The 15,990-nt window shown below is 36.8% G+C and overlaps 1 protein-coding gene across 1 annotated transcript in view; it reads left to right on the top strand.

Annotated features, from left to right (window-relative positions):
- The window catches only part of SRBD1 (S1 RNA binding domain 1), a 123,809-nt gene that overhangs the window by 95,662 nt on the left and 12,157 nt on the right, over nt 1–15,990 (top strand). The window contains exons 19-21 of the mRNA XM_021526459.3: nt 9,573–9,679; nt 12,224–12,400; nt 14,191–14,343. Of these exons, the coding sequence (XP_021382134.2) occupies nt 9,573–9,679; nt 12,224–12,400; nt 14,191–14,343 (437 nt within the window). The remainder of the gene's footprint in view (nt 1–9,572; nt 9,680–12,223; nt 12,401–14,190; nt 14,344–15,990) is intronic.

Below are 15,990 nucleotides of genomic sequence, written 5' to 3'. Positions count from 1 at the left end.
CTGTCATTTGGTGTTCTTAAAATACAAAATCTCTATTAAAAAAAAAGAGAACACCCAATAACATTTTTTTTTTTCATATTTAAAAAATCTGGATTATTTTAGTAGTAACTAATAATTTGCTGAAGCTGACACACATTGAACAATCATGTCTAATATTTGATGGATTCATCTGCTACCTCATCTCTTAACTCTCAGTGCTGCAAAGCACAGATTAAACTGCTACTGGACTTCTGTCCTTAATGTAAAGGGACATCAGCCAGTGATTTCAAGGGAGCCCTGATTCTGGAAATTTTAAGTCATCTGCAAGTGGTGAGAGGCAGACATAAGTGCTGCAAAATCAGAGGTGATTTTAGTTCCCCCCTTGCTCAGTGATATACCAGCTTGAAGTTGTAAATGTGTGTACAAATAGAGACCTCTAGTCCCACTACTTACAAATGTTATTAAAACTGAGTTAGTAGTTGCTTTTTGGATAAAAAGTTTTTATAATTAGAATTCATAATGATACCTGATTTTAAAATTATGTTTTTTGGAGTTTCTAAAGTATTAGGTCTTAATTTTTCAAGTACCTAATTTCTAACTTTATTCTTATGTTTTGACAAGCTTGCCTAAAATGTAAATAAATTCTTAGATTAATTATAAAATAATTAATTTTTCAAGGGAAATAGAGGTCAGTTTTTCAAATGAATGATGCTGTGATCTGTAATCAGATTACAAATTTGCAGTGAATATATTCATATATGCAATAGTTAAAAGCTCTGACTTGGTAAGTATTTGTAAATTTTATAAGTTCATAATAGTAATGCAATTATTATTTACAGATTTTGCATTAGAGTATACCTAAGAAAACATTGTTCCAAACGTTTTTTCTAAATTTGTTGCACTACAAAATTATGCATTTTACACATTTGCAAACACTGTAATTTTTTAATGTTTTAAGGAAGCCTGCTGAAGGAATTTCCAGATCTTGAATATAAGTAAGGACTATGTTATAAGGGCACAAATCATAGTTTCTGTCAGGGATGCTGGTAAAATAAGTGTTCTTTGATTTGTGCTTTTCCCCTTCTACCTGCTGAGGTCTTACTTATTTGAATAAAAATGTGTCTATTGCAAGAGTACTCAATTGCTGTTTTCATGTATGGGGTAGTACATGTAGTGTTCTTGTTTATGCCATTCTACTGGCTCATTTTGATTCCTCACTTTTTATATTATGCTAATTGCATTAGCAGTAACAATCATATACTGTCAACGGTGATGGTGGCTCTGAAACATTGTTTGGTTTTGAGAACCACAGAAATGTTTATATTCTTGTTCACTTGTTAAAATTGTCACTGAGAACATTTTAGTGCTGACACATTAGCACAACTAATTTAATATTGAGACCTGTCAACTTTTCAACCTCCTATGTGCAAACACTTTGTTAGTGCTATATATGTAATACAAAAAGTGCTAAATCCATGTTTTAATGCAAATTTTGCTAAACTTGCTAAGCTTAGTGCAGAATACATTTCTGAAAAGTCATAAGCTTACTATATCATAGTGATTTTTTTGCCAATTGCTTATTTATTCTTTTTCTTTAAATATGCCTTGCTGTTATATGTAATGAGTGGTGCTGAAATTGCTTTCATTTATCGAAGATGTGAATGACACAATGGATGCTTATGTACTCTGCCTGTCAAATCCATAACTGCTGCTAACTGAGCTAACTTCTGTTTTTCCACATGTTTCCTGGTTTTCTGTCAGCTTTCAGTCTTCCACGGGTCATTCAGTAAACAGTACTCTGAGTGACTTTTTTGAGTTGCCATATGTCAATCACACTTATTTTCTCTGCTTTTTAGTAAGCAGAGAAAATAAGCTTGCTTTATTTGGGTTTGGCTGGCTTCCGCAGGGCAGTGTCTTGCATTCTGTTTTGTTCCTAGCTCATTTTTGCTTTTAGATAGGCCATGGAAGAGCTTGAGAATCAAGGGGGAAGGAGTGTCTAATCAAAGTAAAGGAGGAGCCAAATAGAAGAGAAAGATAGCAGCAGGATTTGCAAGAGTTCTTTAAGCATATTCAATTTGAGCTGATCTACTTAAAAAAAAAGTGGAGACCTGGGTGAGAGGTTGAGCAAAGCTGAATTACCTTAAAGCTTTTTTCAGCAAGCATTTTCAGGAGGTAGTGTCACCTTAAATATAAACCTTTTTTTCCTTCTTGATTGTATCTTGACTATTTCAGTACAGTCACTGATTCTGTGGGGTGTGGGACTAAAAAACTACTAAATGTCATTTTTTGGCATCTACATTTTTTCCTAATGAGGGAACAGATGTATCATTGTATTAAATGCATTCTCAGGGCATTGCTAATATGAGTAACCTGACGTAGCAGTTGCTAAGTGTGCATACTAAATTTGAGAAAGATAGTGAGAGCCAGAAGTTTCTTATATGAGACACTTAGGGTACAATAAAATATGCATCAGCTATAGTAATCTTCCCTTTATAGAAAATACCCTTAAATTAATTTATGTTTTTTGTTGTAGTTTTTAATAACATTTCAAGTACCACATTCCTCATTAGATATGGAGGAGAGGAACCCCAACATGTCTTCAGTAGAGCTGGAAGAAGCATGTGTATTTATGTAGCCTCTTGCCAAGCTCCTCACATCCCCTGGGGACTCACTTTGCTCCGACTGGGGCTGGTGGGAGCTCTGCCCCAGAACTGCTGTTCCTCACCCGTCTGCTGCAGGGCCATGCATGCTCACTGACTTCAGACTAAACAAAGCTCCCACAGATCACCACACTCACCTGGGCTTTGTAACTTCTATCTTCTCTCTCTGTTCGTGCAATCTCTTTCTTTTTTTCCCTTCTCTTTTCCTTCAGCAATCTTCAGGAAAATCTTCAGCTGAATTCAGCCATGTGATCTAGGAAGCTCCACTCTTGATGGTCCTGATCTTTCCATAATGTTGCAGGATATCTCCTATATTTGTAGACCTTTAAGAGCCCCAAAATACATGTTTGGATTGAAAATGAAATGCAAGGCTTTTCACCTGAGTGATTTGGATTTTTGTCTGTGATATTTATTGGCAAAAACGTCCCTCTGAAATCTCCTGGAATGATGTAGTTGATTGTAAATGAAATATGTATTGCTGCTCCTTAGTCACATAACTGTAAGCATTGGAGAAAACGTGTACCTGCTCTGGAAAGGGGAAGGTGTTTTTGGGTATATGTCATCTTCTGCTAACTTGTTCATGTCACAGAACATAACTTTAGAAATAAGATGTCAGCGATGGGATTGAACTTGTGGGACAAGCTTGGCAGTATTACTGCTTCTGTTAGGACACAAGCACAAGTAAATATAAGATGAATTCTAGCAATTTGCAAGTCACATTTACATTATAAACTGGTACGTTTTTGTTTTCTTACTTTTTCAAAATGTTAAACTGAAAGACTGTTTTTTTTTATAATTTTCTCTGAAAATCTAAATCCATTTCTTTCTCCTGGGATATTTCTGTAATAGTAATATGCTGTTAAAATAAACATAATTTGGATTTTTGACACAAGAAATGAATCAGAGTTAAGTACATAGGATAATAATATATCCTATAACAATATAATATTTAGAAACCACAAATAATCTTCAAAAGAAATTCAAAAGAAGTTAGATCCTTCTATCAAACATCAGATGGATAAGCCTGTTTTCCTAGACTCTAACTGGAAGGGATTTTCCAGAGGATGTTAAAGGTGAAAACCCCAATCCTGAACTTTCCAACTTTTCTACCTGACATGTAAGGTATATTTTTAATTTTTCCTAATTGTGGACATGAAAGGGTGCTTCTCCTTAGACTATTCTTGTTACTTTAGTCCTGCTATACTTAAGAGTTTGTCATGAATGCATTTTACTTTTGCAGTTTCACAAGTATTTGAAATGAAGCTGATTGTATATAGGTTACAACACTGCTAATTTTTTTCCATTTTTTAAATTTTGAAACACATTGCCATGGATTGAATCTCTGTAAAATAATGTAATTTTAAACTTTGCTTATGATGTGTTGTCCCACCTAATTTCTCTTTCAGTAAAAGTCACTCAGTTTGCACAATTATGCCACTCTTTAAAGAAAAAAATAGTATTTTTCAAGAGGCATGTTGACTGGTCGCACATGCCAATATTAAAATTCATGGATACAGAAGTTAATAGTAGGTACCAACAAAATAATGTTTTATGAAGTGTTAGAAGTCTTTCAGGACTCAATCTGACAGAAAAAAAATATTAAATTCTGTTTACTTAATTGAAGGCTGACTTTTGGATTCAAAGGACAAGTGAGGTATAACTTGATCAAAACCCAAAATACTTTGTCTGGCACACAGGTCAGTCTTATTTAAACTGAATATTGATCTTGTTATAGTACTGTAATGCTGAGCCTGGGTCAGTAACCTGCAGGTTGCTGCCCAGACTTGAGAACTCATCCCCTCCCCACTGCTTTCTAACCAGCATCATTAGGTCATGTCTGCACTACATTTGTAGGCTCTGCAGGGTACAAATAATTCCTGCTTGACTGTGTTGGAAGGTGCCTTGCTTGGCTCTTAGGCATTTTAAAGTAATAATGAGGCACAGGCTGATTGTGTCAATGTCTACTAATGTTTGTAAATGGAAAACAATTATTTCAGAATTGCTGTATGTTGCAGTAGAATTTTAAGCTGTTGGAATTTGTCTTTCAGATACATATGCAATCATACCATCCTTTGTGAAATTATGATTTTATAGGGAACCAGAAAAACATTACCAATGTGTATTATTTTCAGTATTATGTGGAGGTTTAGTGTTGTGGGGTTTTTTGGAGTTGCCAGAGGTAAAGAACTTGGAGTTGTAATTTACTTGCAAGTAAAAGCTGCCCATTCTAGTCTAGCAATGGTAATCTAGTGTTCAGGCAAAGTTAGTGTGCTGATCACCATCCATGCTCATGCACATTGGCTAGGTACAGCCTCCAGGCTTCGTGTGAGCACTGGCTCTTTGACATGAGAAATTTGCCGTGCTGATGACAAATGTATTTTTACAGTGCCTGTACTGGTGCACTGCTAGAAATAACTGAGCTGAGAGGCTATTTAAAATACTGCCTTCCTTTTGTGTACATCAACAGGTTTTTGAAACTGCAAAAGGGATTTCAGTTGCAGTTGAGGGAGCACCATCTCAAGGAACACATAGGCTTTTAGTAATGTTAATTATTTCCAGTAGGTGTTTGTAACTCTTGAAACTGAGTGAAACAAAAATCCTTGTTCTCTGCTACATACCATATGGCAAGAAAAGATAGCTGAAGTATTGGGACATAAGGATAGAACAGAACTATCATGTGCATAAGAGACAAGTGTTCTTAAACACTGTTCTTGAGGAATAAACATTTTGTGCCATGACTGATTATATGCAAAGAAGTTATATTGATTGTTAGGGCTTTTAGTTTTTTAGTTTGCAGAATGGTTGTTTTGAAATGTGTGATATTTTTTCTGGTCATTTGAACAAGTTTACCATGGATTAATCTGAGCAATAATTGTGACCAGAGATCTAAATAGCTGTCCTTGATTTTCTTCCATGTTCATGAATGTAAGTTATGTTTGGGATACTCTTTATAAAAATATTAGAGAAATGTAATGTTTGAATTTCATTTACTGATTGACAATTCTTTACTCTAGCGGTTTCAATTATTCAAGTCATTTTCTGCATCTTGTTCCCTGGCTCACTTAGAAAACAAATACTGAGATATGGTTAAAATTCCTGACACTTCTTAGGACAGATTAATTTCTGTAGTCTTCCCAACAAAAAGCTCAAACCAAACAAATGTGTAAGTTCTTGCAAAATACTATTTGTGAAGCAAGGTTCCTTTGTTTTCTGGAGAGTGATGATAAACAAAAGTTTGCAGTTTTGCACTGGACATCCCACAGTTTGTGGCAAGCTCTTTACTTCTGCTGGCCTTAGTTTCCATAAATTGGGAGTATCAATCCTTTTGGAGATCATAATATAAAATTAAGTCTTCTGCTTCAGGTCTACTGTGTCACTGAACATTTTAATAGCAGCCATTTCTGAGTATGATTTTAGTAAAACTTGATATTGGACCAGTAAATTCAAGATGATGTTTGAATGTCACACTGAAGGACGTGCTCCTACTTGTTAGACACAACTGTGATAGCACCTTGTATGCTTGGCTCTGAGCTTAAAGTCTACACTGAACAGTTTTAGCAGGGGCACCCTCATTCATTGGGGTGTATTCAGAGTCAGTGCTATTATGAAAGCGTTTTATTTAAAAGGATTTGCAGGTGATCAGCTGATGCAACAATCAAGGGTGTGTGGAGGGGTTGTCAGAGACTGTGCAGCATCAAGTTCTGCATTACCTCACTTTGAAAGCAGCCTGGCATTTTAAACTTGTGCTTTACTTGTGCAGGTTTTATTCTGATGCACTTAATGCAACAGTTCATCATTCCTGTCTTTACAAACCTGCTGTAGGGAGTGAGGAGTGGGGTATATGTGTGCTACTAGTGTCTGACTCATCCCAGTGCATATAAATAGTGCACAGAAGTGTATAGCATCATCTAACCTCTCAAATTTGAGAAGGTCGGTGAAACTGTTGGAAGAGTGGAAAACACACTGTACTTTAAACCTTTCTGAAGTGCAACCTTTGGGCAGTAGGAAGTCTTGGGAATGGTATTGAGATAATAATGTTTTTAAGTACTTTTAGGAACTAAATGTGTAACATTTCTCTGTGCCTTGTTTTAGTGTAAAGAAGGGTGTAAAAATTCCTTCATTATAGCCAAAGAAAGCCATGATGGTAAGGAGCTGAATCTTGGGAGGCAGGTTTGCCATCTGGAAGGTTTTCCTGGCTTTTACAACTTAACATCATTCACTTGCTAAATGCTTCAGTGAGGTACTGGTAGCTTAGGGATTGTTTTATGCTTATCCTGTTCTGTCACATCTGCCTGTTCACTTTATCTGTGCCTTCACATATATGCTGTCATGTGCATTCCAAGTCACATGACTCTTACGTGTTGGAGCAATAAAGAACAACTTGTGCATGTCTTGTTTTGGTTTTTTTAATGATTACTGTCAAACAGAAATAAAGTTAAGATGCTAGTCACCTTTGAGACACGTGAGAAGTTTTTGTCTTCTTGGCAAGAGAGGGAGGCAGTGAAGTACTGTAGTTTTTTTCCAAGATATGTGTTTTGTATCTCTTGAATTTTACACAAACCATTGGAATCACAAATTCAGGTTTTTAGATAAATGCCAATGGTGGATTTGAAAATGAAGTTCGGTGAACACTGGCAATTCTTCCATTAGCGAGATATTTTAGGATGCTTAGCTTTTGATTGCAACAGATCCTGTTCTTGATTTTCAGGGAATATAGTAGACTGAATTACCATTTACGTTCACTTTCTGCAGGCTGGAAATAAAGTTTCTGCTGAATCAAGTATCTTCCAAATTGCTCCTTAGAAAGGTTAGACCAGATTAATGGATTTCCTTCTTTGCTACATCCTATGCTATAAGGCATTGTGGAGGCAGTGACTATATTGAATTATGTTGGTTCCTACTGAGGAATCATCATCATCATCTTAAGGAATTAATCTGAAACTTGGGCAAGTAGCAGTCTACACTTCTCTTTGTCACAGACTCTATATTCAGAGCAGTTGTCTAGAACAAGGTATTTTCTAAAGGTGGCCAAGAACTGTAACAGTTAATAGAATTTATTAATATAACTTGTGAAACTGTATCATAATCAACCTGCAAGTACTTGGGAGTCAGTTGCCTTCCTTAAAAGCAGAAGGAAATTGTCCTCTGCATTATTTTTCTCCTTAGAACTTTGTTCATCACAATTTTTTTTTTAATTAGAATCTTTATCTTCCAGTGAACTTCAAATAAAGCATTTATCCTGGTATTTGGCAGCTGTACTTGGCAAAGAAGAGAAGATGTGGGTGTTGTTTCTGAACATTTAATTTTGGTTCTTGGGCTGTGTTATATAAATGCATCCTTGCATGAGTGTGCATGTAAACTGGAAGCCTCTAGCTCTAGTATATTAAATGGCTGATGCCAGGAGGAGGAGGAAATATATTCCTAATTGAGAGAAGCTACATCTTCAATAAGTCAAAATAAGGCAACATAAGACTTCTTTTAAGGGTATGGGGTTTTTTTGTTTGTCTCTTAATTCAAAAAAGAAGCTATTATGTTGCAGTACCAGTGCATTAGTAAGTAGAAACTGATGTTTGATCTGCTAAGTGTACAACAAGCAAGCTCTGTGGGTATGACACCAAGGACATGTGCAACTGCCAGTACCTGAGCATCTACATGGTGTTTTGCATGCAAAATTAATATAGGAAGAGTGATATTAGCAAAATATGAGCTTTGTGTGTGTAAGTAACTTTATTATATATCACATCATGAAAATGCATCCCATTACCATCACCTGAAAGGGAGCTATGAAATGCATTGCCTGAAGTTTTATGACTGCCTCAGTTATTAACCACTGCTTAATGAACTTACCAGCGTTAGTAGATTGGGATTGATGCTATTGGCATGTTATATTTAACCGTGAAATCTTTAAAAGATCTGAATGGCTTAGAACATAAAACAAAGTAATGGATGAAGTGCTTGGTGCCTTGGCTTGGATCCAGCTTGATGTCCTAAATGAATGCATCGTGAAACCACAACAGATCAACCCAGATTTACATGAGTGATGCAGAAGAGCCCTGAAGCTAAGCCAACATAGTGATTGAATTAGCTTCTGCATTTAGAGAGGCTTCTCCCTCCAGGTCAGACTTCTAAGCACTGATGGGCTTGCGTGGGGAATTCGCAGTTACAGACTGAAGTATGCCTACATTTGGAAGGAAAAGAAATCTTAGAGCTTGAGAACTTTTAACTTTGACAAGTGTGACTGATTTTTGTTTTAGGGGGAAAAAGGGGAAACACTGTGAACATTTCCATTAGTGGTGCTTTGGTCAAGGACCTGCCAATCTTCCCAGAAATATCTGTTCAAAATTTGAAACATTTTGTTGCCACAGGGTTGATAAGTACCTTATGTATTGCCCACCTTCATACAGTGTGTGGCTTTTTCTTGTAGTAAATAATAACTGTACTGTAGTGTGATGCTCATAAATGGGATTATTTTACAAATATCTCTGTGTACTGGTGCAAAAGTACAGCATTTGTGATCTCTTCTCTACTTTATTTTTAATAAACTGATTTTTTGGGTAAATAAATGCCAGATTAAAGACAAGATATGGTGGATAACCAGAAGCATTACTCTTTTTGGGTAATCATGTTTTTAATAAAGTTTTGTTTTTACAAGATGCAGGGAAATAGTTATTGAAGAACAATGCTGGGACATGAAGTGTGTCTTTATTCTAGAGATTTGTATCATGACAAAGATGTTTCAAAGAGATATTGGGGACATTTAAAAAAATATATTCTACAATTCATATTTTTAACCATAATTTTTAAATTTTTGCCCTCACAAAAGATATTGTTAAATTCCAGCAGCTATTTTATTGATGTTAGTGTTATAGGCAGTTCCTGTTTATGTACACTTCAATGCTTCAGTAACCAGATATCTCCATTTTTGTTTCTCAGCATGATGTATCACAGACTTTGCTCAAAGCAACTCTGGACAGTGTGGTTGAAGAGTGTGTCAGCTTTGTAGGAGTTGATATTAACATCTGCTCAGAAATACTATTAAGGTGAGTGAAACATTTTCCTATTCCAGTAATTACATGGCTCTGGATCACAGAGTCTCTGTTTAGTCTGCCATCTGACTCAAGCTCAGCTGGAGCAAATGGCTCTTGTGTTAAACTTCCAATTACATAAAAATGATGCAGTGAGACAGTATTTCACTGAATCATTAAGAGTCAGGTCTTAAGGATATGTGTGATTCTCCAGGGTAAAACTATGCTTCAGAGAAAAACAGATCTTTTAAAGTTTAGAGCCAACACTGCAATTTTAGAAAAATGTGATATAAGTAATATGTATTTTTACATGGAGAAAGGTATTTTCAAATGTACTTTGTCTCTTAGAAGGTATTTTTATAGGTACTTCTAAGAGGAACAAGTTGTAAAACTTGGGTGAGGAAAGAAGAAAATGAAAGATGTAAGGGGAAACTTGAAAAATTTATCCCTGTTTGTTTTTTGTTAAGTAGTTATGCCATGTTTACTTGAAGAATGTTCTGGACTTTATTTTTCAGGGTTAGAAACTAAAAGCTCATTCTCTCTTGAATGTGTAGAATTCAGTATTGTTTAGGTGACAAACTCTCAGAAGAGCAAAAGTGCTGCTGTCATCCTCCATAGTAGGAGGGGAAGGAAAAAATGTCCATAATCTTCTGTCCATATTCTTCCCTAATATTACTGTCCATAATCTATAATGCAAATTATATTAGGTATGAAAGTTAGGAAAAATTCATTCTTGCTAGCTCTATATTTTATTTTTTTAGCCCCTTAGAATCTTTCTCAAAAACATCTTTCCATATTTTGGAAGAGGCTCTCTTTGTATGCTTTTTGGTTTTCTACTTCCATATTCTTTCTCTGCGTGTCCAACCCCTGCCCAGTGCCTGATTTCTTCTGTCTTACATGCTTTTGCATTTAGATCAGCTTTTAGGAAGAAAGTAAGTGGAAAGCAAGGTACCTAAATGACAAATGAAGCTTTCATTCATAGAATCAACAGAATAGAATCATAGAATAAGCTGAGTCAGAAGGAACAGCTATATTGTCCACTTCAGCAGGAAGCATCAGCCTGAGATGCTACTGTGCCTCCGCAAAACTGAATGTGGGTTAACTCTGTCCAGACAGGCTACAGGTGGTAACCACATTGTGTAAGTATTTTGTGTGGTCTAATTAACCTGGCTTACAGTTGTTCTAGTCTGCTGTTCTGCATAGATGCAGTCTTAAGTTTCCTTCAGACATGCAGTTTACAAGATTGCCACCCTAGCTAGATTGCAGCTTGAGCAGAGCTTTCTGTTTGGGGTTTGTGATGCGTCAAATACAGTTCTTGACACATAGTACACAGAGAGGGGATGACACTGCTACAGTATTTGCATCAATCTGCTGAGTATTATGCTTGAAAGACTTGAGATCATCAGTGGAAAATTCTGTCAACTGTGTAATGTTCCTTCATCAGTGTACATAAGCTGGATTTCTCAATGTTACAAGAAATTTTTGAAGAAAATTCCATTCCTAATGGTTAATGGTCTGTCTATGGTTAAAGGTGTGTCCCTCTAATTTAATTCTGAGTTTTCATCAACTTTGGACTATTTCTTTTACGTTTGCTTGAGCATGAAAATAATGGAAAGATTTTTTCTTTTGTCCCTGAGATTTTATGGGTCTTGCTGGTTTTGCTGGTGGTGTTTTTCTAGAATCAGTTCATGCCATTCCACAGGTCACTGCTGCTGCTGACTTAAAACAATGGCATCAGATAGAGCCTAATGCATGACATTTCCTTCACTAGAGCCATGTGTAACTCCCCACAAGAGCTCTTTTTTTCTTTTTTTATGATTAACATACTCCACACAGAGAAAGTTTTGCTCACATGTATATACAGAAAATGTGCTGCAAACCCACAGCTTCCTGAAGGAGCCTGGCTAACTGCTGTTGTACTTCACAGGTAAGTTCTTGGCCAGGTCCAAGTTACCCTCAGAAAAAGTCGTGTTCCCAGCCTGTTCACAGCTGCTTTTTATTTCAAGAAGAGCTCAGAGAAAAGAAACAAGCTTTGTGGATCAGTTCTGTCATTTGAGGAAGGCAAGCTGTTCCCAGCCACTCTCCTGGGTAGCAGACGTGAGCCCTTCATGTGCAAGGCAAGGTGTTTCAGTACCATTGGAAGGGCTGAGAGGGGGCTGTTCTTACAGGAACAATTTATCTGTTCTGAGCCCTCCTCCCACACTGTTTCCTGAAGAGGGCAGCTGGGGGCAGGCCATAAGACATGACAAATTGAAGTGGCATTACGGAAATAGCCAACAGATCATAAATTACATGTCCCTGGCTTACTAGTTAGGCATGTACAGAACCGGATTGCTGTACTAACTTTTCTTGACTTAAGTGGATTCCTTCCACAGAAGTAAGAGAAGGGATCCTTTTTCAGACAATGCCTTTGATCTGGGAGTCTATTTGCTAATTTCTTAGCAGTTTTTAAGTTTTGTAAACCAGATTTTCTGTAGGAATGTGTATCCTTGTAATGGGTAGCACTTGCAATAATGACTGTTCAATGGTAATAAATGTATTTTGTACATTTTCTCTTAGACACATTGCAGGACTGAATACTAACAGGGCTAAAAATATAATTGAATGGCGAGAGAAGAATGGACCATTTATAAACCGAGAACAGCTCAAGGAAGTTAAAGGTTTGGGTCCCAAAACCTTCCAACAATGTGCTGGCTTCATCAGATTTAATCAAGAATATATAAAGACTTTTTGCAGGTAATAGAGATTTTAACTGTTCTGAATAAATTATCTAAAACAGAAGGAGAAGACTTCCCCTGTTTCTGCTTTCTTGCACGAGACTCAAGGAATCCTAGACCACTGTGCTCTGAAAGACAACAAATTAACTTGTTAAAGCCCATGGTTGAAGATAGTTCTTTCCCTGAATAGTCATGGCTTGTCAGCCTAGTCCTCCAAGTCAGAGTTTTGATAAATATGTAAGTTTAATTAAAAATTTTGCCACTCAATTGGTAAAATAAATTGTCATGCAGCAGTGTTGTGATCTGAGATATTAAAACTTCAGTCTTGTTTTTCAGGCATAATGCAGAGATCTGTAAATTAACTAATGTAATATGGTAAAGATTATTCTGCCGAACTTAGTGGTAGTAAACTAGTGCAGATATTTGGAGTTTCAATTTCACTACCTGGAAAGAGGAAGTTGAGTAGCTGCCTGGATTAAACTGTCTATGCTACACGCCTGTGCCTAGCAAGTGTGCTGTGACTGTCTTCTGTCTGAAATATGTGAAGCCTTTTCCCAAGTCCAGTTTGCCAACAGTGTGTCATCCTCTTCTCTGTCATCTCCTTCCCTGATTCTGTACCAAGTTTTCTGCTCTTTCAGCCCTTCATAGTGCTCCTCTTGACCTTTCTACAACTGAAAATGCCCTTTCTAGCACAGTGTCTCTTCTTCTGTCTTTTCTTATTTCTCTTTCCAAAATAAAGAACTAAGAAAAGGGCATGACAGCAGCTCCATCACTACACTTTTGCCATTGGCTCTTCTCAAAAAAATATTTTCCTGGGAAGCACATGCTATGTTTTAGCCAACGCAGTGCTCAGAAGCAATATTGTGTTCCCAGTTGCTGCTGGCCAAGCAGCACACGCGTAACTTCCAGGCAGGACGTGGGCACACACAGGGGCTGGCTTGCTGCCCAGGTGGAAGGTGTACAGATTGGTTGCCCATCTGGCAGGGAGGCATAGGCTGCAGGCCAAGTGGTGCTCGCTGTAAGCACCAGAAGACCAAAGAAATTGCTTCCAAAGCTCTCTGTGATTGATAGGTCTTACCTTGTACAGATCTGTTCTAGTTTCTCTAGTTTATGCTGCAATACAAATAATGAAAAAAAGGTTGATGATTTTTTTCCCCCTCCACCCCAGATGTTTCCTGGTGAAATGTGGACATTGTTTGGGGGGTTTTTTAACCTTCCTGGAACATGATTCTGATGTTAGTCAGATTCCATACAACTTGGGAACACTGTATAACCTGAAAAATGGGTTTTAAGGCCAAAGTAAAGCTCTAACACCACTGCCTCCACACCACTTCTTGTGGGTCCAGGTGCCATAACCAGAGGCTTTTGAAATGAACTTTGAGGTTTCATTTTTATCCTTTCTAATCACTTTGATGACTTTAGATTGCCATATGAAATAATTTTTGTGCTTTTTTTTTAAATTCAACAAATAGTGGTTATTTTAAAAATTGTTATGGAAAGTGGAAAGTATGTTTGCATTTCTGCCAGCAGTTGATGAGTGGAGCCCAAAATGCCAGAGCTAGTTTCAGGTCCTTCAGTGCATTCTCTTTTGTCCTCCAAAAGCAGAAACCACTTGTGATTTAGGGGAAAAAAAACAAAGAGGTATGAAAGGAGCATTTGCAGTAGGAGAATTTTTGATGCCTTTAATGTGTCCTGATAAATTGTTTTCTCTGAGGACTTCAGGGGAAAAAATGTGTTGGTTTTGTGTATGGGTACTGGGTCAGGATCATCTTCATTGAAAATAACATGTCCGTTTTCGATTTCTGGCAGTAATAAGAAAAATGAACTTGGAAATCGTGGACTTTTGACTAAAGCAGGTGCAGTGGGTAAAAAGAAGAGTAAACTAACATCATGTGCCTCACAACAGCCCAATCCTTTGGACCAAACTTGTATTCATCCAGAGTCTTACAACATTGCAATGAGGTAAGTGATGGGAAAGCTTTTGAACCATTGACACCATCCATATTTAAAATGAAAATACTGATTTTTTTTCTGACAACACCCTGCTCAGTCATTTAAAACAGGAATATTTATATTGCTTTGAAGCTTTCACCCCCTTCTTCAAGAAGAAGGTATGCTTTGGATATATGTGAGCATGTGTCATTACGTAATGGGCCTTTAAAATTAAATGTTGATATTGCAAGATCTAATTAAGATGTATATACAAGTTCCCAAATACACAAATAGTACAATTGTTTTACTAAGTGGCTAAAAGAAGAGAATGGTTTTTATGTCTGTCAGAAAAAAAGTAATTAGGAATCAGTGTGTGCCTCTGAAATACTGCTATTAGCTGTGATCTTTTCTTTCAGCAGCCCTGGTTGAAATTGGACTCTACTTTTCAGAAAACATTATCTCCTACCATATATGGGCACATATTTATTTTTCAACTGAATTTTACTGAACAGGTTCTTAAAAAGTACTGAAGCTAATTTCACCAGTAGCCAGTTGCTTTAAGATTCTTATGACCTCTGTTGAGATCATATGCCTGGACAAACAAACTTGTGCTTCCTATTTTATAAACAAAACCATCTTTAAACCTTAAAGAGAGATGCAGAATTTCTGACTTCACAAAGCTTGACTTTCTTACCTAAAAAAGTCACACAGAACATTGCATTTTTAGGACACCTTCCCTTCAGTGTGTACTCTGTTCTCTCTTCCTATCCATAGGTCTCCATGTTTTCCTTCTGCTAGGCATGCAGTGAACTTCTGTTTCCACCCTCTTCCTGCCACAGTTGATTCTTCTTTGTGGCTGATTCTAGGACCCACTGTTCGATTTCCTGGTAGAGTCTACTGCAGTTGTGCAGTGTGTAGATAACTTTAGTTTCTCCTTTTCTATTACCATTACACATCAACATTTGTTACAAAGTCTCTACCCTGTGTAGCTTGGGGCAAAAACATCAGTCAAGGTCCTGATCTTAATGATCTTATGTTTGGTAGGTGGTTTATAGGATGTGCAGCTTGGTCACCCTAACTGGAGATTAGTCGATGTAAGTGAGTCAATGTCAAAAACAAAAATAAATTGGTTATTTAAAAATAATTTTGATTTTCCATATTGAATTTCATTCAATTGAAATTTCAAGTACTTGGATCTTAGTTTTTAGCTTTCCAGCCCTGGTACACTAATACCGTGTAAAATGGTTACAGTGCTACCTACCAACCTTGCTTAAAGCCTGATGTGGACAGATTGCAAAGAAGTATATGCAGTTAGTGGCGGAATACTACAGTAATTTCCCTACATATAATATTTTCACAAGGGTTGGACAGAAAATAAAGAATTGTGACTTTGTTTCCAAAGCAGCACAAGTGACTTTTATATCTGAAGTGGTGAGTGGGATTATTACTGCATGGGGTAGAACAGATATTTACATACAACTGAAATTATATAATTTTAGTAGGTATCACCGATCATATAATTGTGATTTGAAATTTGACTGGGAACCCATCACTTGCACTATTTAACAAAAAACAATAAAAAAAAATAATGAGCACAATTTTTACATCTCAGCCAAGACAGTGATGTGAGTTCTAGGCTTGTGCATGTTTCAGTGAGGGGATGGCACCCATTGCACA

This window comes from Lonchura striata, chromosome 3, assembly GCF_046129695.1.
Source record: "Lonchura striata isolate bLonStr1 chromosome 3, bLonStr1.mat, whole genome shotgun sequence".
In the NCBI taxonomy this organism is placed as follows: Eukaryota; Metazoa; Chordata; class Aves; order Passeriformes; family Estrildidae; genus Lonchura; species Lonchura striata.
Note: the sequence above shows the minus strand (reverse complement) of the source record. Positions and strands in the feature narration are given on the sequence as shown.